The sequence below is a fragment of the Calonectris borealis genome, chromosome 4 (genome assembly GCF_964195595.1).
Source record: "Calonectris borealis chromosome 4, bCalBor7.hap1.2, whole genome shotgun sequence".
Classification (NCBI taxonomy): domain Eukaryota; kingdom Metazoa; phylum Chordata; class Aves; order Procellariiformes; family Procellariidae; genus Calonectris; species Calonectris borealis.
In genome coordinates this window covers 48,548,463-48,573,311 of record NC_134315.1, presented here as the reverse complement: position 1 = coordinate 48,573,311, position 24,849 = coordinate 48,548,463, and the positions used below count along the sequence as shown (strand labels likewise).

Sequence of the window (24,849 nt, the reverse complement as noted above, 5' to 3'; positions counted from 1 at the left end):
GAGCAACAGAAAGATTTACTTGATCAGGCCTTGCATATATAATGGTATAAAATCAGAGCTTGATCCAAGGTGCAGATATATCTGGGGAAAAACAGCAAATAAAAGCTTTTTGGTGTTAGAAATATTGCAACTGATATAAAATACTTTTCATCAAGTAGAAAAAGAAGCAGGTACAGCAAGCATTCTTTTTTTTTAACTATTCCCTGGCCATATTACATTTCTAGCACAGTTTCATTGTATACTTGTTCAGAAAATCCGTTCCAGTTTCATGAATGTGTCACAAAAACACAATCTTGCTTAGGTAAGGGATTTACAAGGAACCCAGTGACAAAGGTATTTGTACTGCTATGTCAGAGTATTTGTCTTTTAGGTTTCTTGTTATAACTAGCTCAGGTTTATAGTGAATGGCTAGTTCTGTATAGTGATGGTGATATACTTGATGTCCTTGTTTAGATTCTACTTTGTAGAAATCCATTGTTCAAACTTTTACAGCAGATGTTAGTAATCAGGTTGCAACAGAATCAAAACAATCTTCTTCTTAGGTCCCTGTTTATTCAAAGTGTTGAGACAAACAAGGAGTACCGTGTTGGAACGTTGGCTGCAAGAGTGCTGAAGCTGTTGCTTGACAAGCATTTCTTTTGGTAGGACAGGTGGCTTCTGCAGTCCCCCTTACTGCTCAAGCTTGTCCTACAACAGCTTCTTCAGCTGTGTCTCTCCAGCTCTTGTGAAGCTATAAAATAAACTAGACTGAGGAAATGAACTGGCTTCAAAATAACAGGGTTTTTTTTCTGGGTTATTTTTACCCACATCTGTTCCTTTATGTGGTTTGGTGTTCTGTCTATCTGAGAGAGTTCTGCCAGCATAGTCGAGGGGTTTATGCAGAGGCAAAAGTGATCAGTGGGGCAGAGGAGAAATCTGGGTTGTGCAAAGCAGCTACCAGAACAAACCTTTGACAAACTATGTCCTCAATCTGAATGTTACTTTGTTGAGAAGATTGTATTGGACAGTACTGATGTCCATCTAGGACTTCTCACAAATAATATATGTTCCAAAGAGTTTTAAATATTGATTCTAAATTTACTTCTCATTTTCGTTTGACTTTGTTAGGCTTTTCTAGAAATTTTATTCTTGTACTGTAATTAAATAGAAATTTAATTTTAATAGGTTGGTCAAACCTATTGTAAGGGAGCACAAAGTTTAATTTAAATCCAAACTATTCTTCCAGACTGTCTGAGCCAAAAGCACATAGGTGCCTAAAAATTAGTATTACTTCTAAGCTGAAGAAAGTCCATATAGTCTGTATTTTATTTTGTGTGTTACCCTGTTTTTTCCCCTGTCCCTATTAGGAAGTCATGCCCTCAACCCTGAACTTTTTCTTGTCTCTGCTGGTTAATAAAGCCTAGCTTTTGACACCTTCAATGACATTAAATAGTGCTTTACTCCACAAGTACTCACAAACTTCAGTGGTAGATAAGCAGAGAATAATCAGCTACTTGTTTCTGTAAAGTGAGAGTGCCAAAATTTGCAGATTATCCACACAGACAATGAAAGTCTCCCTCCATTACTCCACAGGTCAATTATTAATCATTCATGGTACAGAGTGAGGATTTTAAAGCAGAGTAAGTCTGCCACTGTGGTACCTGGCTAGTTTTACACCGTTCAAAAAAATGAGAACAGGAGAAAAAAATTGACCGACTTCTTTCATCTCGATCCCTTGCCTCATAATTTGGTAAATTAATGCTTTCATGTTTCAGACTTAGTAATGCATTGTTTGAAATAGCACAGCACAGAAAAACAATGGAGCTGCTTTTCATCCCCTCAGTTTTTGTGGACCAATCAATGCCTCTTTTGTAAAATTTTTTGTTTAGACTTTACTTAGAATTTTGCTTAAGGAAGATTTTTTTTGGAACTGGTAAGAGCCTCAGTGCCTAGCCATAAGTTTCTGATATTATGGGTGTTGCCTTCCGACTTGCAAGAACAGAACTGAGATTCTCAAGTTGTCCTTCCAAATCTCTTTATCCAAGGCATTTACATAATGTTCCAACACAGGACTGGTTTAGTAAGTTCTGCAGTTCTCTTTATATTTGTGTAAAGTTGATATCTGCAATTTGATGTTTAATATTTTATTATCCACTTTTCTTCTCCGGCTGTTTAGAACAAATGCTTACATAAATCTGCTTGAGAGAATGCATGCTTCTAAGTCTGTATTTTCATGAAATTTTGCTTGAATTTGTCTTACATATTACCAGTTTCTCTGAAGGTGGTAGCAGATATTAATTGTTTACAATAATACTGTTTTTATTAAGTGGTTAGATTTTGTTTCATGGGTTACACAGAATCACAGAATGGCAGAGGTTGGATGGGACCTCTGGAGGTCATTTTGTCCAACCCCCTCCCTGCTCAAGCAGGGCCACCTGGAGCCAGTTGCCCTGGACCATGTTCAGACAGCTTTCAACTGTCTCTAAGGATGAAGACTCTGCAAACTCTTTGGACAGCTGGTGCCAGCGCTCAGTCCCCCTCACAGTAGAAAAGCGTTTCCTGATGTTCAGACACAACCTCTTGTGTTTCAGTTTGTGCCTGTTGCCTCTTGCCCTTGCACCAGACACCACTGAAAAGAGCCTGGCTCCATCCTCTGTGCACCCTCCCTTCAAGTATTTGTACACATGGATAAGATCCCCCTGAGCCTTCTCTTCTCCAGGCTGAACAGTGCCAGCTATCTCAGCCTTTCCTCTTATGAGAGATGCTCCAGTGCCTTAATCATCTTAGTGGCCCTTCACTGGACTCTCTCCAATAGCTCCATATCTCTCTTGTACTGAGAAGCCCACAACTGGACACAGAACTCCAGATGTGCCCTCTCCAGTGCTGAGTAGAGGGGAAGGAACACCTCCCTCAACCTGCAGAGAAAACCTAAGAAATCTCATGATCACAAGAGGAAAAACAAATCTTGAGAAAAACACATTGTTCATGTTTTGTCCCAAATTAGAATCATAGAATCATAGAATCATTAAGGTTGGAAAAGACCTCTAAGATCATCGAGTCCAACCATCAACCCAACACCACCATGCCCACTACACCATGTCCCTAAGAGCCTCATCTACACGTCTTTTAAATACTTCCAGGGATGGTGACTCAACCACTTCCCACACTGGGCAGCCTGTTCCAAGGCCTGACCATTCTTTCAGTAAAGAAATTTTTCCTAATGTCCAGTCTAAACCTCCCTTGGCACAACTTGAGGCCATTTCCTCTCGTCCTATCACTTGTTACTTGGGAGAAGAGACCAACCCCCACCTCGCTACAACCTCCTTTCAGGTAGTTGTAGAGCGCGATGAGGTCTCCCCTCAGCCTCCTCTTCTCCAGACTAAACAACCCCAGTTCCCTCAGCCGCTCCTCATAAGACTTGTGCTCCAGGCCCTTCACCAGCCTCGTTGCCCTCCTCTGGACATGCTCCAGCACCTCCATGTCCTTCTTGTAGTGAGGGGCCCAAAACTGAACACAGGATTCGAGGTGCGGCCTCACCAGTGCCGAGTACAGGGGCACGATCACCTCCCTACTCCTGCTGGCCACACTATTTCTGATACAGGCCAGGATGCCGTTGGCCTTCTTGGCCACCTGGGCACACTGCCGGCTCATGTTCAGCCGGCTGTCAATCAGCACCCCCAGGTCCTTTTCCTCTGGGCAGCTTTCCAGCCACTCTTCCCCAAGCCTGTAGCGTTGCCTGGGGTTGTTGTGGCCGAAGTGCAGGACCCGGCACTTGGCCTTGTTGAACCTCATACAGTTGGCCTCGGCCCATCGATCCAGCCTGTCCAGGTCCCTCTGCAGAGCCTTCCTACCCTCCAGCAGATCAACACTCCCGCCCAGCTTAGTGTCATCTGCAAACTTACTGAGGGGGCACTCGATCCCCTCCTCCAGATCATTGATAAAGATATTGAACAGGACCGGCCCCAGTACTGAGCCCTGGGGAACACCGCTCGTGACCGGCCGCCAACTGGATTTAACTCCGCTGGCCACAACTCTCTGGGCTCGGCCGTCCAGCCAGTTTTTTACCCAGCGAAGAGTGCACCTGTCTAAGCCGTGAGCCGCCAGCTTCTCTAGGAGAATGCTGTGGGAGACAGTGTCAAAGGCTTTACTGAAGTCCAGGCAGACCGCATCCACAGCCTTTCCCTCATCCACTAGGCGGGTCACCTGGTCATAGAAGGAGATCAGGTTGGTCAAGCAGGACCTGCCTTCCGTGAATCCGTGCTGGCTGGGCCTGATCCCCTGCTTGATCGAGACATGGCTCGTGAGCACCCTCAAAATGAACCGCTCCATGATCTTCCCCGGCACCGAGGTCAGGCTGACGGGCCTGTAGTTCCCCAGATGCTCCTTCCGGCCCTTCTTGTAGATAGGCGTCACATTGGCAAGCCTGATTCTTTCTTTGGGTGGAGAAATAGCTAAATGGAAAAAAAAAGTTTAAGTTTATCACCCTCCTGCAGTTTCACACAGAACTTTTTATATATACATACATATATATATATATATATACATACGTTCTTCTGAAATACAGTAGGGCTTTTTTTTTCCAGAATGGTGTCCTTCAGGAAATGTGCCTTTTCTTTTAACACCTAGGGTATGTGTGTGCTGAAGGCAAGAAAAAAAATACAAGGTCTCAGTTTGTCTCTGTTAAACTCTGTTAGCACTGCAAGGAAGGCAATTTGTTTTGAACTTGGATTCACAATTCCATTTGAATAGTCGGGAAAGCCTAGGTTGACGTTAATTGATTAATTAGTTCAAATCCAATTTGCCTTATTTTCCTGATATGATAATCCATTTTTAGCTAAATAGAGCTAAGACTATATAATTTTTGCAGCAGATATTGTCCCAAGAATTGTTGCTGACTTTGAGAACACACTAAGAATATTTAAGTTCTGCCAGTCTCAGTATGAGAACTAAAAATCTTCATGGTGCTGGTGACCAGCTTTGGCATGAGATCTCTGTTAGCAGCCTTCTGGCTATGCCTTCTCTTGCTTCACTTGTCAGAGGTTGGTTGTGTATAAATGAGGGTGACCTATGAAGGTGAAGTTAGGACAGAGATTCCCTCAAGGCTAGAAACGGTATGGGTCGGCGAAGAATGTTGTACAATCCTACAAAGCCCAAAAATCGATTGGGAAAACAGACTTCTGCATTTCTGTTATTATCTGAGAGCAGACTAGCAAAATCTTTCTTTTAGACAGCGAAGACGGTTTACAATATCAAATGAGAAAAGGCCAGGGGAAATCCTTGACAAGACAGTAATTTCTGACTGTCTCATTACTAACGGCAATATAAAAAAACAAAGCCATAATGAGACCAGCTGGAGAGCTGAACTGAAAACTACTTAGGTACTTGTTATGGAGGACAAGCAATACTGATCCATACTTTAAAATGCTAGCTGTGCATGAAGGTAATTCTGACACAAGGGCAGCAGGCAACTTCACTAGCTCCAGGCTCAGAGGTTCGGTGCCCTGAGAGTCTCTGCCTTGAAACCAGCTGCCAGGTGGAGACATCCCCGCAGTTTTAACTTTGGGTTTGCAAAGCTAAGAGTGGTACCGTTTCCACAGTGAACTGCTTTGCCTCAGGATCACCCTGGAACAGCTGCAGTGAAATTTGTCAAGTAGCTTTGCACAGTCGGTTCTGATCAGAAGAGATTAAGAATTTCATCCTGTATTGACCTTTAAATGGCAAAAACCTGACTTCATATTAATCTTCACAATCTGATGGAAAAAGATCCCTGTTCAAGGACATTCTGTCCCTCTCCCATGCTGAGAAATGAGCATATCTTGTGGACATGCTTGTATCTAGAGAATTGAGTCATGTCTTGTAGATACATCATTGAAAGTTTAACAGATAGCATGGGTTCGTTATAAATGCTATATTACAGTGATACTGCTTGATTTAATATCTTGTGTGAAGCTCACCAAATATATTAAACCACAAAGTCATTTTAAAATAACTGTTCTCTGAATTGTCCTTCCACAAAATATTGGTGTGACTTTTCACTTGGCTAAGCAAGGACAAACTCTGAAGATACATCTTGTGGAAAGCACAGGCAGGTTAGCAGTTAGATGTTATATGTTCTATTTGAAACTAGGAGGGTGATTTTCCCCTTCATTTTTTAACTGCAGTTACTATGGTGATTGAGCTTTTAGACGTAGTGAACTGACGTCACTTCACCAGCTAAGACTGCAGGGGAAGCAAGAATTAGACTTGATTCCTGGCTTTGTGGCTTCTGTCACTGAACTTTTATTTGTCAAGCATTTAACAGAGGCTTCTTCAACAATATTTAAATGATACTGAAATTCTGTGGCTTGCAAACTTCACTTGCAGAATGAAACAATAGATAAGTTCTATTCTAGTTAAGCTTACTGCAGAGTATCTAGGGCAGGTCTTTATGCCAGATAAGTATCTGGCCATTTAGATTGGATCTGTAGGTACGAGGGTGAAGGGACAGAATTTAACATATTATGTTAATGGCCAGAAGTGCTCATTTTAAATTTGCTGACAAGGTGGATGAAATCATGAGATAGGAAGATTAGATAGTGCATACATGATGTAAGCAGAAAAGACATCATGAAATTACATATCCAATGGGAAGTTATTTAAGGATGAATGAGTAGCTTTCTTAGCCTGGAGAGGGGTATGATTGTAGTTTCTGTTAGTAAGGGTCTGTGCATGGATGACCAGAATCAAATTCAGTAAACCAGCCATGTCCACAGCATATCAGGTTTGCCAAGCATGTGCAGCTGGCGCTGTGGCTATCTTGTAGATCTGACACATTTCCACGTGTTTGGCTGTTGTTCATTTGCTGCACTAATGTGATGCACTAGTAGAGCAAGCATTTCTAGATGCCTTGGGGTCTGGTTAAAATAGCGTTGCAAATGAACTTGAAGATGCCTGAGAAATTTGCAGTTTTGTACTGTTACTGACACAGTTCTAATCTACAAAGATTTGGAAAATAGCACATCGTGTGTGATGATTGACTTCATCACTGTGTAAGCTTGTACGATCTGTGGAAGGTCGTGTCTCAAACCTAGCTAAACGTCTTGAAGCATGTAGCAGTTCTATTTTTATAAGTTTTGGTTTTTAACCAACACTTGAGTTTTGTTTATTGATGCATCATTCATTTCTAATAAATGGAAAAAGATGGGAAGTTATGAAAAATCTGTTAGGTGCTGCATGGTAGCAGGAAAAAACATGTAAGTACAGGTGCAGGTTGGTGACAGAATACTAGTATGCAGTGACTAAGATGGTCATTAGGTGATAATATCTGTGGAAGGTGATGTGCTGTTAATATGAACATTTCCTTAAAAATTATTAGATCTTTAAAAATGAATTTTAGGACTGCTTTGCCAAATGAAGAAGGTTTTCATCCAAAGTATGCACTTTTTTCCCAGTTGTGGCAAGAGCAACTCTTTGAAGTAAGATCCAAGACTGGAAATGATCTGGAAGCATAGATCAATTCTAGTGATAATTCTACATAATTTGAAAAACGTTACTGTGTATAATCTCAGCTATCCGTGGCCACAATAATAGCAATAATAAAATAAAACCTGTGAGAGTGTGTATGAGTGATAGAAAGTAAGAACTAAGACTTTAACTGCATTCTATCAATCCTCAGTATGGCCACAGTCTCTCACTGTTTCAAGGATAATGATTTAAAAGCAGAGGAAGACATGGAGAACCTTTAAACCCTGAATTCAGAGGAAAACTAGGACTCCATCTACTATGTTCCATTTTCCTAGACAAATCCACATAACTTGTTTTCCTCAAATGACCACCATGTATTCTTTCCGAGGTTTACCTCTTATTAATTCATAATTTCCCACTACTCTTTGCCACACACTGCCATATGGGTTACCAACACAGTTTCTTGAGGAAGTTAGGTTTTATCATCATTAACGTTTGAGCTTGTTCACACATCCAGCTTTAGATACCTACATTAGCTGGTAAATTTAGTAGGCTGATCTTTCTCTGAGTTACTTACGTATGCAAGAGAAAGAGAAGTCTAATGCACCACATGGTATAGGGCACCTAAGTCAGGCTCCTGCTGTGAACTGTCCTCCAGAAAAGCCTCTCTTTCTTTTAAATGAATAGTCAAATAGGAGATCAAGGAACACTACCTTCTTAAATTAAGCATCATTTAGCAATAAAATATTGTTTTGTTGTTTTACACTCCTCCATTTGTATAGGAACAAATAAAGGAATCAGCACTCCCCAACCGATCAGCTAGCATGGCTGACAATTGTGGAGGAGAAATATTTAATGAACTAAATACCTTAGGGATCAGGTTTGTGCATATCCGTTCTGTTTTCATATTGTAACTGTTAATCTCTGTGGTTAGACTATGTGCAAAGGGCAGAATCAGGATGCATTAGAGATTTTAAGAAGTCTTTTTTTGCTTTGGTGGCTTTAGGATCAGACTCTACATGAAAAGTAGAATCAGGTGCAACATGTTCCAGAAAGTTGCCGCTGAACAATACTGTGTAAATAGAATTGTTCTGTTCCAGTCATTAAATCTAATTAGGCTTGAGAAGAGGTGAATTTGGGCTCTCAAGGTAAATTATGTTGTTCTGTTAGTTATTAGCTTTAATTATACTGCAATACATGACTCTCACTGCAAAGAAAATAATCCCTATTAATTTCATATTTTCTACTAACTTTGAGTAAAATTACTCAATTGTGAAATGCTATATTCAAGACACTTTTTTGAGATTCAACTGATGTAGATGACACTGGTTTTGCTGTGATTTCATTTAATATGGAATGCAGCTTGGAGAAGATTGTCATTGCTTTTAGTTTTGTCCATTGGTCCTAATCTTGCAGTCATCACTGCTTGAATGTGTCAGGACTGTATATTCAAACATCTGTTCCATCCACCTTTCTTCTGGCTGACTGTGACATGCTCATCCTCTGGTCAGCACTGTTTGCTGTTGTGTTATAGACCTTGCAAACAGCTTTCATCAAAATAAGGATTCAAATGGTCTGTATAATTCAAGACTTGCCACATGTTCATTCAAGGGGAGGGGAGAGTCCTGTTTTCTGGTACATACCGGTAAAAGCAAGCATTACGTGAGCCTTCACCCCTGATTTCAGGATGTGCATTTCACTCAGGCTTTACAAATTGTATTTGAGTGATCTTCAATATGTTGATCATGCAAAGAGCAACTGTGGCTAAGCAAAGGCATAATTATTCACCTGGAGTCATAAAGACTCTCTAAAATCAGAAATACTTATTAGAATATAATATTTTTCAAGATGCAGATATCATTCTTGAATTCATCTTTCTGCTCTAAATGTATTCCTCTCTTCATGGTAGCATTCCAGTTATTAATGAGTAGTAGAGTTTTCAGTTTTTCATTTTTTCCCTCATTTTTCCAGGTTATTCAACTGAGAAATGAAGAATGTGACCACATTCAGTTTTTAATTGAGGAGAAAGAGTCTAAAGAAGAGGACTACTATGAAGACCTTGACAGATTTGAAGAAAATGGTACCCAAGAGTCTCGCATCAGTCCCTATACTTTCTGCAAGGCCTTTCCTTTCCACATAATATTTGACAGAGATCTGGTGGTCACACAGTGTGGCAATGCTATATACAGAGTCCTTCCACAGGTTAGATGATTCTCATACATGAATAATCATAGAGATTCCTAATGCTAGATGCTTTAGGTTTATTTTAAAGATTAATAAAATAGTTTTAGGATTCTCTGTCTAAACAGTGTTCTTGTGTAACTGTATAATATTTACTACATTGTGCTCCTCTTGGTTGAAAAAGGACTGTGAAAATAGCCCTAATTCTACAACAGCTCTGTTCCTTATTATCATGTCCATGTGCAGTAAGAGAATAAACTTGAGCAGAGAAAAGCTGATCACCCCCACAATTCAGGTGTTAGGTTGATACCCGATTCTTTCTTGTAGCTCACTCCAAGATACATTTGCTATGGAAGTGGCAGAATACTCTTTAAAGTGGATGTGAGAGAGTGCAACTTGGCGTGGGGTTCAGGAGATGGTCTTGCCCATACTACTGTATAGTGTAGCAGCAGGTACATAGTCTATCTATATTACTTGACAGTAATGCCTTCAAATACTTAAGCTGTCAGATGCACAATAACTGAAGAGCAGAATAACAGAAATTGTGGTATACTTTCTTGGCTTGTGCATCAAAAGCATGAGTATTAACTAAGATGAGCCAAACTATTTTTGTGATATATATATATGTATTCTGAACTGAATGCAGCTGCTGCAATTTCCCCTGGTTATTTACAGTAAAAGAGTACTCAGAGGTCCATTTAATGTTATGTATTCTGTGTATGAATAGGATACCTCAGTTTTTGCCTGAAAGAGCTGACAGTGTTTCTAAAAATAAGCAACAGGTAAAAGTAGTAATATGAGAGAAGCAAAAGGTAAAGATGATGAAAACATCAAATGATCTTTACAATTATGTAGGCTGATGCTGTACATACCATGTTGTTTCTGAATCATTGACATACTTTTAAAATGCAATTTTATGTTACTTGCTTTTTCCTGCAATTTGTTTTTGGTGATTTCTCTCTGAATTTTGCAGAAAGATTTGAAAGAAGAGCTTTGTAAGTAGCTCTGCCAGATTTTTCCCAAGGGTATTCGCTGAACAGCTATAACTAACTATTCAGCCTACTGAGGATGGATATCAGAATCCTTATTATCAGAGTTGATGCTTTAGAGAACATACCTTATTGAAAAGGGAGTTTGAAAGAGGTCACTTAGGAGGAAAACATGGAAAGCTTTTTTTTTACTGTAGAATGGGAACAGTTTGACAGATAACAAATGTGATAGTCTAACAGAATTTTACAAAGTCATCTTGCAGACTAGAATTGCACTTTGAAGTCAATATACTTCTGATGTAAAATCCTTAATTTAAAAACCTTGTGTTTTAATGGAGAAACGCATAAAGTACATATTCTTTTCCATTCAGTATTGTCATCTAAGCAAATTGAATAGAATTACTCCATGTATATTTTTATTATAAAACATAACAATCTTTTTCTTTTTTTTTTTTTTTCTATTCTAGCTGCAGCCAGGAAATTGCAGTCTGTTGTCAGTTTTCTCCCTGGTCCGGCCTCATATTGATATTAGTTTCCATGGGATCCTCTCACATATCAATACAGTCTTTGTACTGAGGACCAAGGTAACTAGAGAATATTCACCTGGCTTTTCTTTAAGTAAGTATGCTTTGGAGAGATAAGACGAAGTGCTGAAAGCTCAGAAGTCTTCAGAGAAAATTCTTTGCACATTAGTACGCTCAGTGCCTTTTCAGTCTCGAGCCAAGAAAAAGTCACAGGTGTGAATTCATGTGTAGCTGTTAAGTAGAATGATTTATAGGGATGGTGAAGTACATATACTTCATGTCTGATGCTTTCTTTGCAAGGGGCCAACCGATTATATGGCATTGTATCAAAGTAAATGTAGAAAGGCAATTACACTTACTTTTGCTTCATAACAATATGGGAGACAAATATGAAATGTGTTCTTGCTTGGGCTCATACGTTCATACACAGTTCTGTGCCCTTCTCTCTGGAGAGGGCAGGAGAGGAGGCGGATGATATGAACGAATGCAGCATGTAAAGTAGCACTTACTATCTCAAGGAACCTATTTATTTATAGAAAACTGTACCTGAGAGAAACCAACAAGACTTCTTAGAGATGCTCTCAGGCACAGATAGAACTTCATAGAATAGGCAATACTTTTGTCAAACTGTTGTTAAGAAATGACGCAGAAGAAAACAAGAAGTTATGAACATGAACGTAAAAAAAGATACCATACTTTATATTTTTGAGATAGCAAATCACACTATTCAAATACAGGTAGTGTATGGTGTTCAAATAAGAAATTAATTGGTTTTTAATGTAGACTCTAACTCTATTCCAAACATTCTGACTGCCTTCATAGTGAAGGCACTTTATGTTCATGGCATGGTGCGTAACATGTATGGAATCACAGAATCATAGGATAGTTTGGGTTGGAAGGGATCTTTAAGGGTCATCTAGTCCAATCCCCCTGCCGTGGGCAGGGACATCTTCAACTAGATCACATTGCTCAGAGCCCCGTCCAACCTGACCTTGAATGTTGCCAGGGATGGGGCATCTACCACCTCCCTGGGCAACCTGTTCCGGTGTTGCACCACCCTCATTGTAAAAATTTTGTTTCTTATATCTAGCCTGAATCTACCTTCTTTTAGTTTAAAACCATTCCCCCTTGTCGTGTTGCAACAGGCCCTGCTAAAAACTTTGCCGCCATCTTTCTTATAAGCCCCATTTAAGTACTGAAAGGCTGCAATAAGGTCTCCCCAAAGTCTTCTCTTCTCCAGGCTGAATAACTCCATCTCTCTCAGCCTTTCTTCATAGGAGAGGCGTTCCATCCCCCTCATCATTTTTGTGGCCCTCCTCTGGACCCGCTCCAACAGGTCCATGTCTTTCTTGTGCTGAGGACTCCAGAGCTGGATGCAGTACTCCAGGTGGGGTCTCACCAGAGCAGAGTAGAGGGGCAGAATTACCTCCCATGACCTGCTGGCCACGCTTCTTTTGATGTAGCCCAGGATGTGGTTGGCCTTCTGGGCTGTGAGCGCACATTGCTGGGTCATGTCCAGCTTTTCATCCACCAGTACCCCCAAGTGCTTCTCGGCAGGGCTGCTCTCAATCCCTTCATCCCCCAGCCTGTGTTGATACTGGGGGTTGCCCCGACCCAGGTGCAGGACCTTGCACTTGGCCTTGTTGAACCTCATGAGGTTCACACGAGCCCACTTCTCGAGCTTGTCCAGGTCCCTCTGGATGGCATCCCGTCCCTCAGGCATGTCGACCGCACCACTCAGCTTGGTGTCATCTGCAAACTTGCTGAGGGTGCACTCGCTCCCGCTGTCAATGTCATTGATAAAGATATTAAACAGTACTGGTCCCAATACAGACCCCTCCGGGACACCACTCATCACCAGTCTCCGTCTGGACATTGAGCCGTTGACCACTACCCTCTGGATGTGACCATCCAACCAATTCCTCACCCACCGGACAGTCCACCCATCAAATCCATACCTCTGCAGTTTAGAGAGAAGGATGTTTTGGGGGACTGTCTCAAAGGCCTTACAGAGGTCCAGACAGACGATATCAGTAGCCCTTCCCATGTCCATTGATGTAGTCACTCCATCATAGAAGGCCACTAGCTTGGTCAGGCAGGACTTGCCCTTGGTGAAGCCATGCTCTCGAATCACCTCCCTGTCCTCCATAAAATTTATGGGAGAGGCCTGGCGCGCATCCAGAGTCGGCGCCGCACGCATGCCTGTGCTGGCGGTGCGTGGCGCCTTGTCCAGCCGCGGTGTGTGCCCAGCCCCGCTTCACGCCCCAGCCCAACCGACCCAGCCCTTAGAGCCAATCCTTATCCTGAAGTTACGGATCCGGCTTGCCGACTTCCCTTAGCTTCATTGTTCCAACATGCCAGAGGCTGTTCACCTTGGAGACCTGCTGCGGCTATGGGTACGGCCCAGCGTGAGACTTACACCCCCTCCCCCGGATTTCCATGGGCCAGCGACAGCTCACCGGACGCCACCAGAACCGCGACGCTTTCCAACATGTACCGTTGCCCTTATATAATCGTGACTTTTCATCACCAGGAGGGGCTGTTGGATGTGGAAAAGCTGGAGTGTGAAGATGAACTGACGGGCACAGAAATCAGCTGCTTACGCCTGAAAGGGCAAATGATCTACTTGCCTGAAGCAGACAGCATTCTCTTTCTTTGTTCACCAAGGTACTTTAATCCTTAAGAGTTCTATAATATTGATTTTCATTTTACAGTTACTAATTTTAAGAACATTTATGAGAGTAGTACTACAGAGATTAATTGGTTCAAGTATTGATTTCATTGATTTTGATGTGTTTATACTAAAAGAGGGAGGAGCACTTAAACATCGGAACTTGACTGATTATTAAATAATTCAATATAAATATTGGGATGCTCCGGCCTAGTTTGTACAAATGGGAATTCCTCATGATTCCATGATTTTTGGCAAGTTTTGTCCTTTGTTTCTTACTCTGAGATGCTAAGAAATGTCGCAATGATTTGGTTTCCTATGTGGATTCATAGATTTTTGCAGTAGTTTTAATGTAATAGAACAGTGATGATTATAAAGACGTGGTTGGAATGGGGGATTGAATGGAGGGCTTCTTTAGCTAAGAGCGTGTTGAGCTAACACATCAGATTATACAGTTATGATATGTTAATCTCCTGTGTAAAAGGGAGAGAGTGGATGAAGACAGAAAAGGAAGAGGCTACCTTAATGTAATCTCACTTTTATTTGTGTACTGAGGTGTGTACCTTTGGTATGTCCACAGAACGCATCAATGAGAATTCTGTATTTAAATGCAAAAACCAAGAGCCATGTGTTAACATGAATGAACACAAATAAGGTATTTTGTAGAAGGGATATGTTGTACAGCTCATCACAAGTTCAGAAGCATAATCTTTCTTCTATTATTCAGCAGCCTCTGCTGTTCATTTGAGTTTTAAATGCTCCTTTGGCAAGTTTAATTGCACCCATATTATTATATATTTCTCCCCATTGCAGTGTGATGAACTTGGATGATTTAACCAGAAGAGGTTTATATCTGAGTGATATTCCATTGCATGATGCTACCCGTGATCTGGTTCTTTTGGGAGAGCAGTTCAGAGAGGAATATAAATTGACTCAAGAGCTTGAGATCCTCACTGACAGACTGCAGCACACACTGCGTGCACTGGAAGACGAAAAGAAAAAGACAGACACGTAAGAACCAAATCCTGATTTTGAGCTGAAACAGTCACAGCAATATATTATTTACAGCTACCTTCTTCAAAAATAACAGAATCTTGGAAAGAATATAAGAGATATTCAGGGCTGATAATTTTGAAGTCAAGAAAGAACATTTTACTTCAATGCCTCATGGGGTATTTCTTTATTTAGATTGTCAAATGTCATCTGCAGTCTAAGCTGTCACATGCACCGGTGTTTTGATGGCTCCTTCCCTGATAAGGAAAGTTGTGAGAAGTGAACTGACAATCTTTTTTGCTTTGTAAATTACCTAAAACAGTAGTTTTGCAAACTTTCTTACATGCAGTCCCTGTAACCAAGATGAATCTGATGAATGCCCAAATGCTACTGTTTGACAGAGTTCTGTAAACCAGCTGTAGATCACTTTGTCTTTCTGGACTGCCATGCTCACAGGTTAATAGAACAGAAAAACATATCTTCCAAGCCTTGAAAATCGTCTATGTAAAGGTGAAGTTTTGCAATAGGCTAATGCTATGAATTTGATTTTATAGTTACCTGTAGAAATGTATTTGGGGCTATCTAGATAATACTACTATCTAGATATAAGTATATAACAAACAATAATAAAGTATATGCATTGGGCCCCAAATCCGTTTCTACAGGTAACTATAAAATCAGATTCATAGCATTAGTCTATGGCAGCTCAGCTCAAGGACTACTGGCAGGTAAATTAAACAAAAGTTTGTGTGACAGGCAGTGTGGGGTTGATGGTTGACTCTCGTTTATAAAACATAGTTCCTATCTCTGTAATAGAGGAAATTCTTGTGGATTATACTTGTTTAGCGGTAGCACATTTGTTGTGCGATGAATTCTTTTGACAGATTTTTTTTTTCTGTGGTAGAGTAATGGAAGTTATTGTAAAAGGACTTGAAAGGGATGGATGGAAGAGTCAGAGAGAAAAGAAGCCTAAAAAATATTTTTTCTATTCATTCCTGTTGACTTGCTTTATAAAGCCATCTTACCTTCAGGAATTCTAGCCTTCTTGGCAGCCGCTGGAACAGACAGTGTCAGTTACTATATCGTGTGCCAAAATTATTCACTAATTATAACTCATGCAGTAGTGAACTTGCCAAAAATGCAACTAATGAAGGTTTGTGCAGGAGGCTGTGTACAAAATCATGCTCAAGATTTGTGAAACATTCAGAGATCTTCAGCTTGCCCACTTAGCTGTGTAAGGACGGAAATACACCTTAAGATGGCAGTTAGAAAGTTGAAGGAATTCACATGAGAGTACGGTGAAGTTCTCTGTGTGTGATTTGGATTTTATTTCATGATTTGTAATATGAAGTGTTAATACGTCACACAGACTATTAATTAAAAAAACATGCAATAAACCCTAAGAGCAGCATTCTCAACAGAAGAGGAAGCATTTAGCAATGCATGAATTGATCAAAGGTGGAAAACCGTTTGATCTCTTCATGGCCTTTTTTGTAGTTTTTATGGTTCTGTGAGCAAAACCAGATTATATGAGCTGAGGATATGGCAGAAATGCTTAAGCAATAATGAAAAATGATCCAAGACACTATTAACAGATCATGTCAGAAGAATTACTAATATATGCCTCATTTTTGGTAATTTAGATGTATTAATGTGTGTTTGAAATGTCATGGCTTTAGGTATGCTGATGTAGATCAGTTCGTGTTTCCCAAATAACATATTCTTCAGTAAACATCTTTTATATTGCTCTTTGATGATGCAAGTATGTTATGAACCCTAGGGGAGGTACTAAGTTAATATTTGAAGAGTGCTGATATAAAGACCATTCTCTACATTCTTTCTGTTTTGCTTGTGCCTTTCTTTTCTTACACGTTTAGATTACTGTACTCTGTTCTACCACCGTCAGTGGCAAATGAGCTGAGACACAAGCGTCCTGTTCCAGCTAAGCGGTATGACAATGTAACCATTCTTTTCAGTGGCATTGTTGGATTCAATGCCTTCTGTAGCAAACATGCCTCTGGAGAGGGAGCCATGAAGATTGTTAATCTTTTAAATGATCTTTACACGAGATTTGATATTCTGACTGATTCACGAAGGAATCCATTTGTTTATAAGGTAAGCAGAAGTTTTTCGAAGTATTTAATCTGTGACTTTTCAATAATTTACTATCATGTCACTCTTTTCCATCCTTTCGATTTTAGGCTTTTTTGAAAAAAGAGTTATGTTCTCAGTCTTCGAACTGTGTTACCTGATAGCTAAAGAAGAGTATGTTTATCTCTAAATGTGTGAAGGAACATAAAGGGCTTAGTTCTCAGCAGGATTTCTGCACAGTCACCCGTTAGGTGGATATATAAATCTACTTCCACGTTTAGCAGATGTGAACACTTATACAAGCAGTTTGTGGTTCGGCTGACCCTGTGCTTTAAGTTTTTCAGTCATATACCTGGTTCTCCTGGTTGTAAATTATAACTTATTATTTAGTTATTCAATGTGAATTTCATTCTTTCATTAGGAATGAGGTGTAGCTGCAGAAGCAGCTGGTAGCAGGTAGATAGGTAGAGAGAGATATCCCATATATATGTGTATGCTTGTGTGTTTACATGTATAAGATTCATTCCTAGCTTTTACTAGAAATCAATTTTATGTCCTGTACCAAGTGAATCAGGGGTGTGAGTCAAAATAAACATAGTGCTCAGTTTCTACAGAAATTCAGAAGACCCCAAAAGAGAGGCTCAAGTTCACACAATCACAGTGTCATTTTAATTTGTTACATTGTGGGCATACAATAAATTCTCTTCAGTAACAAGCAGCGATGATGGGAATTAGAGTGATTTGAATGGAAGTGAAGGGAAACTATTTGAAAGGACAAGCAGTCTTGAAGGAAGCACTACGTCCATTCTAGTATTCTAAAACCCATGATAATAAAGTAATTGAAAAATATGTATCTTGATAGGTGGAAACAGTTGGGGACAAGTATATGACAGTGAGTGGTCTACCAGAGCCTTGCATTCATCATGCACGATCTATCTGCCACCTGGCATTGGATATGATGGAAATAGCAGGCCAAGTTCAAGTAGATGGTGAGCCTGTACAGGTTAGTAAGTGTGTGGGCTTGAATGAAGAGCCCATTCTTTGATATGATGATAATGCCTTGAAATATGATAATGCTCAAGTCCCAGTCCATGCAAACTTTGTTATTGTTACATTTTGAGACTGGTATCTACAAATAGTATGAAAAGTCACATGTAGATGTGACACGTGCAGTTCCCAGACCTTAAAATCTAATTATTGTGCTTAACCTTTTAAAGGACTAAATTAGGTCTGCATCATTTATGTCTGTTTTCTGATCATTTCAATCTAATCAACAAATTCCCATTGCTCATCAAGTACAATTCATTGAGTCTTCTTCATCTCAATGAACAGAACAATAATATTCCCTCACTGATATTTTTGATCACACTTAGATCCTCACGTCAGCATGAGAAAATATTGCATTAAAAAGAAAAATACAGTTCCGTAGGCAGTTATGGCAATGATTACTGGCAACAATGTATTTTAGTGGAAGTTCACTCATTGTGGGATTTTATGAAGATGTTGTGGCATTAATACAGAACTGGGAAGGCTTCATTGACCTGTCCTCATCAGAAGGCTGTGAGAGCAAAATAAGTAATGAGTGTGATGCATATTTCTATTTACATGAATGTTATTGGTCTAACACCTAGCTTAGATCTGTGTACTTCACTTTGTCACTGGGCAAAGAAGTGAGAAGGTTTGATTTGGGGCTTTACAGTAACTGTAATGTGCTATAAGAATGAGCTTCTCCAAACCCCTGTCCTATCTCTTGAGCTTTTAAATGCAAAATACCATGATGTTTCTTCTGAGAAACATCTTTTTTCTTGACCTACACCATCCATTTCTGCATCTTCTGAGCACTCATTAAACACAGACCTGCAGAGTATGCCTCTCTTTCCACTTTTTTTAATTTCATGGTACATAATAGCAGCATGGCATGGTGCATGCTGGAAAAATATGGAGTTTGTTCTTTCATGTGGGAGGCAGAGCCATGACACTGCACTACAATAAAAAAAAGTGACACAAAACACAGAAGCAGGAGTGGCACATTGAAAAAATAAACTCTGGTAGATAGAAATAGCATAATACCTGTATTTAGTCAGAAGCATCAGATTAGTTATGCTGATTTTGAATAGTTATTTTTTCTCTCTAAAGATAACAATAGGAATCCATACCGGTGAGGTAGTCACAGGTGTCATAGGCCAAAGGATGCCACGTTACTGTCTCTTTGGAAATACTGTCAATCTAACAAGCAGAACAGAAACTACCGGAGAAAAGGGAAAGATCAACGTCTCTGAATATACTTACAGGTGAGTGATGCAGTATCTTTATTGGTGTTGACATCTTAAAAGAAGTCACATTGTCAGCATAACATCAAAGTGTCTTTGGAGTTGAAAGTGACAGGACTCGTGTAACGCATTATTTAAGTACATGAGTTCTCATGAAACTGTGTGGCAGACTATATTATCATATGCCGTTATCGGTATGCAAGTATAATAATGATCTAGAGATAGATTTTACGCTTTTGTTAATTTGCTCACATATCTGTAGCATGTTTAATATTTTATATAGTGTGTGGCATGCATGCATAGTACATCCATTTACATGTTTTCTCTTTCAATTTCAGGTGTCTTATGACACCAGAAAATTCAGATCCTCAGTTCCACCTGGAATACAGGGGTCCAGTTTCTATGAAGGGTAAAAAAGAACCAATGCAGGTTTGGTTTTTGTCCAGAAAGAGTACAGAGACAGAGGTATGACTAACCAGAGTGTAATTTTTTTTTTTTAAACAAGGCATAAACATGACAAATTTAATCTAAACCACTGAGATCCATTTGCATTTGCAAAACTAAATGTTCCCTAGAAAAAAATGAAGTTTTGTACGACACTATTTCATCAGTGCATTTACTATCTTGACAGCACATTAAAGTCCTTGATTATTTGTCTTTGCAGTTTGTGCAGTCCCTGAAAAAAATACTTTTATATTTTAAAAAGTCCTTGAGGGAATGCCAAGTGTTTAAATATTTATATCTCCCTCTTACGGATTTCTCCACTGTTCTAGATTTTGCAATATAATGTAAATTTCTGTTTAGCTGACATGTCTGGTTATCAGCACTTCAAAATTCACCATTTGCTTTCTTACAGTGAGAGAATAAATGTGCCTTCAAATATTTAGGCAACAGTCCAGCAACTACTTGCAGGCAGATTCACACCTGATGTGTATGGTGGTCTGTTAACCCCAGATGGATCTGCTTGTTCAGAGGCTGTTGCATGAGAAAGGTCTTGCTTTAGAAATATACAGGGTGAAAACTATTTCTTCTAAATGACGTATGAGCCTAAATCCTCTTCTCAAAATGATGTAGGGTAAATCTCTTCAAGCACTGAGTGTTCTTTAAGCTTATTCAATTTCAGAAGTCTGGGCATGTTTTAACCAAAATCTCATTAAAAGCCAATGAGATCTAGCCTCATAATTGTGCTACAAACTTAGACACTTCATCAGGTAAAGTATGCCAGCTGATTTGCCATAGCTAAGCAGTTGCATACATTCCACCCGTTGGCAACAGGGAGGAAAAAAGGGTAAAAGTAATTTGCATCGCTTGAATTTTGTCCTGAAGTAATACAAAAAGAGAGAGTTTTAAGCTAATGTATTTAATCTTAAAAATACACTTGACTAAAATAATGAAAGTCATCAATTACCTTGGCTGAAATAATTCTTGAAAGTCACAGGAAATTAATTACGTGTCTGAATACTCATGTGCTTCTGAAAATGAAAATTAGGCTGTTAAACTCTTTGGGCTCTTTAGCAGATCTAATCCAGATTTTTTACCACTGGTACCCAAGTATATGAATACTGACTTTTTAATGGTAACTGCCAGTATTAACCCCCAGTATTAAACTTCAGGGCAGAGCCTGTACTTTAACTCTGCTGAAGTCTGTATTTTAGTATATATTACGATAATATTCTGGGTGCCCTTTTGATAATACTTTTCTTTTTTTATTCTATATCAAGATTAACTATAATTTCACATGGCTATCATTCTTTCAAATCTATAGTTGTATTTAAAATGTATTTTCATTAATCACCTTTCACTTTTTTCTGCATTATAAGTTATGTCCTGTCAATTGTAGCAGGGCACATTGTAATTTTAAATGTAAAATTTCAGAAAGGTACTGAACGTGGGTATTTTCCTTGTTTCAGCCTCACACCTGTTTAATATGAATATAGGGTTCAGCTAGTTTAGAATTTTAAACATTGCCATTTCCTTTTAGAGATCTTGTACAACTATTGGTTTTGTTAATCCTCACAGCAGTCCTGAGAGGTACTTGCTGATACTATTATCTAGTAATGGAGCTTTGTAGAGGGGGACATGGGGGCAGGAATAAACCCGGCAGAAAAATACTGTCAGCCTGATTTTCAGGAGCACTTAAGACTCACAGTTTAAGCACACTCAAAAAGTCTCTCTAATTTTTGTTAGTTTTTGTTAAGTCTGAAATTCAGATATACATGTAATTCTTATAGATAGAAAGACTTTTCCCATCACAGGTATCTCTTCTAAATTGTAGTAAGTTTGGGAGAAAGATACATTCATGTGGTGATTGGAATTGATAATCATTTTGTCAGAGGTGATTTTGAAAAGTGAAAGAATATAATCCTCTAATCTTTTAATTCTTTTTCACTCCCTGCACAAATTCATTTGTCCATACATAAAAAGATGCACTGAGTTTTACTCCTTTAAGATTTTCTGAACTGTTTGCAGTTTCTCTTTGTCTTGTGAAGGTATTCTTCATGTTATTTCTGGCATTTTATAGGCTGTACATAATAGTTGTAATCCAAAAGCGGAAATCAGATAACCAGCTTTTATGTTTGATTACCTTAGAGTAATCGCTTCGCTTTAGGCAAGGGTGTAGTCTTGGTTTTCTTTTCAGAATATTATTCTCTCTGACCTTTCAAACACAAACACACGCTAACGGATTATCATGTGCAGTGCCGTTAATTTCATTGTTCATAACAACAAATATGGCATGTTAACATATATTCAGAAACTATATGGTAAATTTCTTGAAAGGTCACTCCAGAATATTGCAAGAAGTGGCTTATAGAAGTAAACATGAAAACATTTCTTAAATCATCCTGAAGATATTTCTGCTGATTATTCTTTTACTGTGAAGTTTTCTACCTCCAATATCTTTAAATCTAGGATAGATTCACATTAGTGATATATTCTCCTTTTCATTATATCCCTTAGAGAGTGATTAGCTCAGCATTTGCAAATCTGTCAGCATAATATTTTACCGTGAAGCCCAGTAATTAATATATGGTGAGGAAACAGGGCAAAATACTTACAGTGGCATAGAGATGTGAAACCAAGGCTTAAAATATGCTGTCTCTCTGCTAGGCCTGTAGAAAATGATAGGGTTGGAGCAGCTCAGCATACCTCAAACTTGGTTCCTGAGCTGGCATCTCTAGTATCAGTCACCATGAGCAGTAGTTACTTCTGAGAAAGACATGATTTACAAGAAACAGTGTTGGTTTGGAGTGCTGCTCCTTTACTTTTTTCCACTTAAGTATCTCTTCTGTGATACCATTACAGCAAAAATTAGAATTGCATCAGAAATATACATAGAACAAAAGCAACTGTGACCAATTACTCATTTTGCATCCGCTTGTTTGCATGTTATAAGATTAATTATTACTATCATTATTATTTTAACAGAGGTTCAGCTGCAGCTTCTCTCTTGAGAAACAGATTTGTTGTAAAAAATAAAGCTTGCAGAAAGCCTCAGATGTCTGACTGCGGTTTCCATCATTCCCCACTTTCAAATATCTTTCTCTTCTGCCCTGTCCCCACATTACTGATGGGAACAAGTTAAAGTATCTCAGTCAGAGCTAGCAGTTCATCAGTGAATGTAGGAATTGTTACCGTCCTACATACAACACATACGAAAGAAATACCTGTGTTACCTATGCTGTGTTTTATTATTTTTATTATTTACTGATATCAGTTGCAAGTTGTAAAATGTGTTTTGTCACTGCATTGACCCACCATGTTGTTGCTTCAAATAAAATCCCTTACTTCTCAAATTCTACTTGCATGCACTCAAGGAGGCAAAGCAAGATGCTTTCTGAGCTGAGGGAAGAGGAAGAGGACGCTGAATAGGGTGCAATACTGTCTCCAAATAGCGTGCCAGGCAGTAAGGTTGAGTTATGGATGTTATTTGATGTCGTATCTCCCATTGCCATGTGCATTACATTGTCTTTTGCCCTACTTCTGAAATCATACTCACCATTTTTCTCCAGGCTCGCTTCCTATTTTTTTTTTCCTAATGTTTGGTATTGTTGTATCTCTGCTGTGAGCATGTATTGCAAGCTTTCCTTTTTTTGATATGCATTTTTTGCACGTCAGTCATGTGGCCCTGTCTACCACCAAGATAATACTGAATAAAATTTTGTAGTATGCACACCACAACTAACCACTTCAATCTGATGCTTCACATCTTCATCTTCATCTCTGAAGTATAGTGGTTACGTGAATCAGTGACATTTCTGGAAAGACAGGTATTTCAGTTGTTGGGCGGAACAATGAACCTGAAGAATTATTTTTAAAAATAATACTAAAGCAGCATTATGAAAATTATTGTATAAATGTTGTTTATCAGACTTAGTTCTGCTGTTACCATGCTTCCCATTCATTTTGTGAATTAACACTTGATGCACTGTAAATTCCTTGTTAGAAAAAGGTTCCTCTTTTGATATCATCCTGCATTTTCCCTTTCTAGACACTATGTAAACATTTTCTATATTGAAAGGGGGCAGTTGTTTGTCTGATACTGCCATTTGAACCACGTGCCAATGTACTTGTACTGAAATGCTGTTCACTTGCAATGTATTTCTCATTGATTTATATTAACTAAATTAATTTGTCATAATAATAATAGATTGCTGGACAATTTTAGACCACCTGTAGTGTTTTGATTCTTTTCTGATGGAGCTCCCAGAATTGAAAGGCATGCTGCTGGGACACGGTTGTCATGGTTGCCTTTTGGTTTGGTCTCTCTCATTTTCAGAAATAATCTTACTTTATTCCTTGGGAGGACCTGATAATATTCTAGGCATCATGGCATAATTAAGGGATGTAAAGCTTTAAGGGGACATGGTGTCTTTTATCAGCTGATAAAAGTTAGTAAAAGTGGACAAGGTTTCAGATGTGTAGACCTTCCATAACTTCAACATACAGTGCATTTTTATGTGAATAATACCTGTTCTTATCTGACTCATAATTTCTGAATATTTGCATTATAAAATAGGATGGTGCAATTACTTTGTGTATAAACATTGTCTATATCTAGTATACCTTATCAGCACAGAATATATATGTATAAATGTTTTATGTTAATGTGCAAAAGAAATTGCAATAAATTATTTTTTCCACTGACTTACAGAAATTTTGGGATTTTCTTTTCGGTGAAAGCTGTATTTCATTGTTTGATAGAAAACAAGTATGTTCTCCATTCCATAATTTGAAGTCCGAGTTTAAATAATTTATCGAGTCATTGTTCCAATGTTTGCAAATGTCCAAGAGCCTCCCACATTCAGGTTAATGGATCACACCCTCAGATTAAAGTAGTGTTCAAACTGTGTAAATTAATGCTCCAAAAATAGTAGACAAGGTCACAAAAATGCATACATTTCTTTGAAACTCTTGGACAATATTTAACAATCAAAAATTATTAGCTATCCACTTTGAGCAGGATGTACATTACCAGTCAAAGCTTTAGGAATGGGAAATGAAGAGAGGAAACCACATACATTCCTTTCCATCATCTCACTGTTGGACAGCAATGCATCCCAGCACTCCATGAGAGATTGCCCTTGCTCTAATACACAACAGCAATTTGCACTTGAAGTTGATCAAGCTTACCAAAACTTGGATGGTGGCTCCTAAAGACATGGAATTTGTGATGGCTGTGGTTGTGCATTGACATAATACATGCAAAT

At 39.0% G+C, this 24,849-nt stretch overlaps 1 protein-coding gene across 2 annotated transcripts in view; it reads left to right on the top strand.

The window, feature by feature from the left end:
• The window catches only part of GUCY1B1 (guanylate cyclase 1 soluble subunit beta 1), a 48,446-nt gene extending 24,160 nt beyond the window's left edge, over nucleotides 1-24,286 (top strand). The window contains exons 6-14 of one of the 2 annotated variants that reach the window (XM_075149441.1): nucleotides 9,394-9,624; nucleotides 11,060-11,176; nucleotides 13,650-13,783; nucleotides 14,601-14,798; nucleotides 16,658-16,895; nucleotides 17,734-17,874; nucleotides 19,008-19,162; nucleotides 19,480-19,606; nucleotides 22,957-24,286. In XM_075149441.1, the coding sequence (XP_075005542.1) occupies nucleotides 9,394-9,624; nucleotides 11,060-11,176; nucleotides 13,650-13,783; nucleotides 14,601-14,798; nucleotides 16,658-16,895; nucleotides 17,734-17,874; nucleotides 19,008-19,162; nucleotides 19,480-19,606; nucleotides 22,957-22,980 (1,365 nt within the window). In that variant the 3' untranslated portion in view covers nucleotides 22,981-24,286. Of the gene's footprint in view, nucleotides 1-9,393; nucleotides 9,625-11,059; nucleotides 11,177-13,649; nucleotides 13,784-14,600; nucleotides 14,799-16,657; nucleotides 16,896-17,733; nucleotides 17,875-19,007; nucleotides 19,163-19,479; nucleotides 19,607-22,567 lie in introns of both variants that reach the window. The other variant, XM_075149440.1, reaches the window with a different exon arrangement.
• The last annotated feature ends 563 nt before the right edge of the window (nucleotides 24,287-24,849 follow it).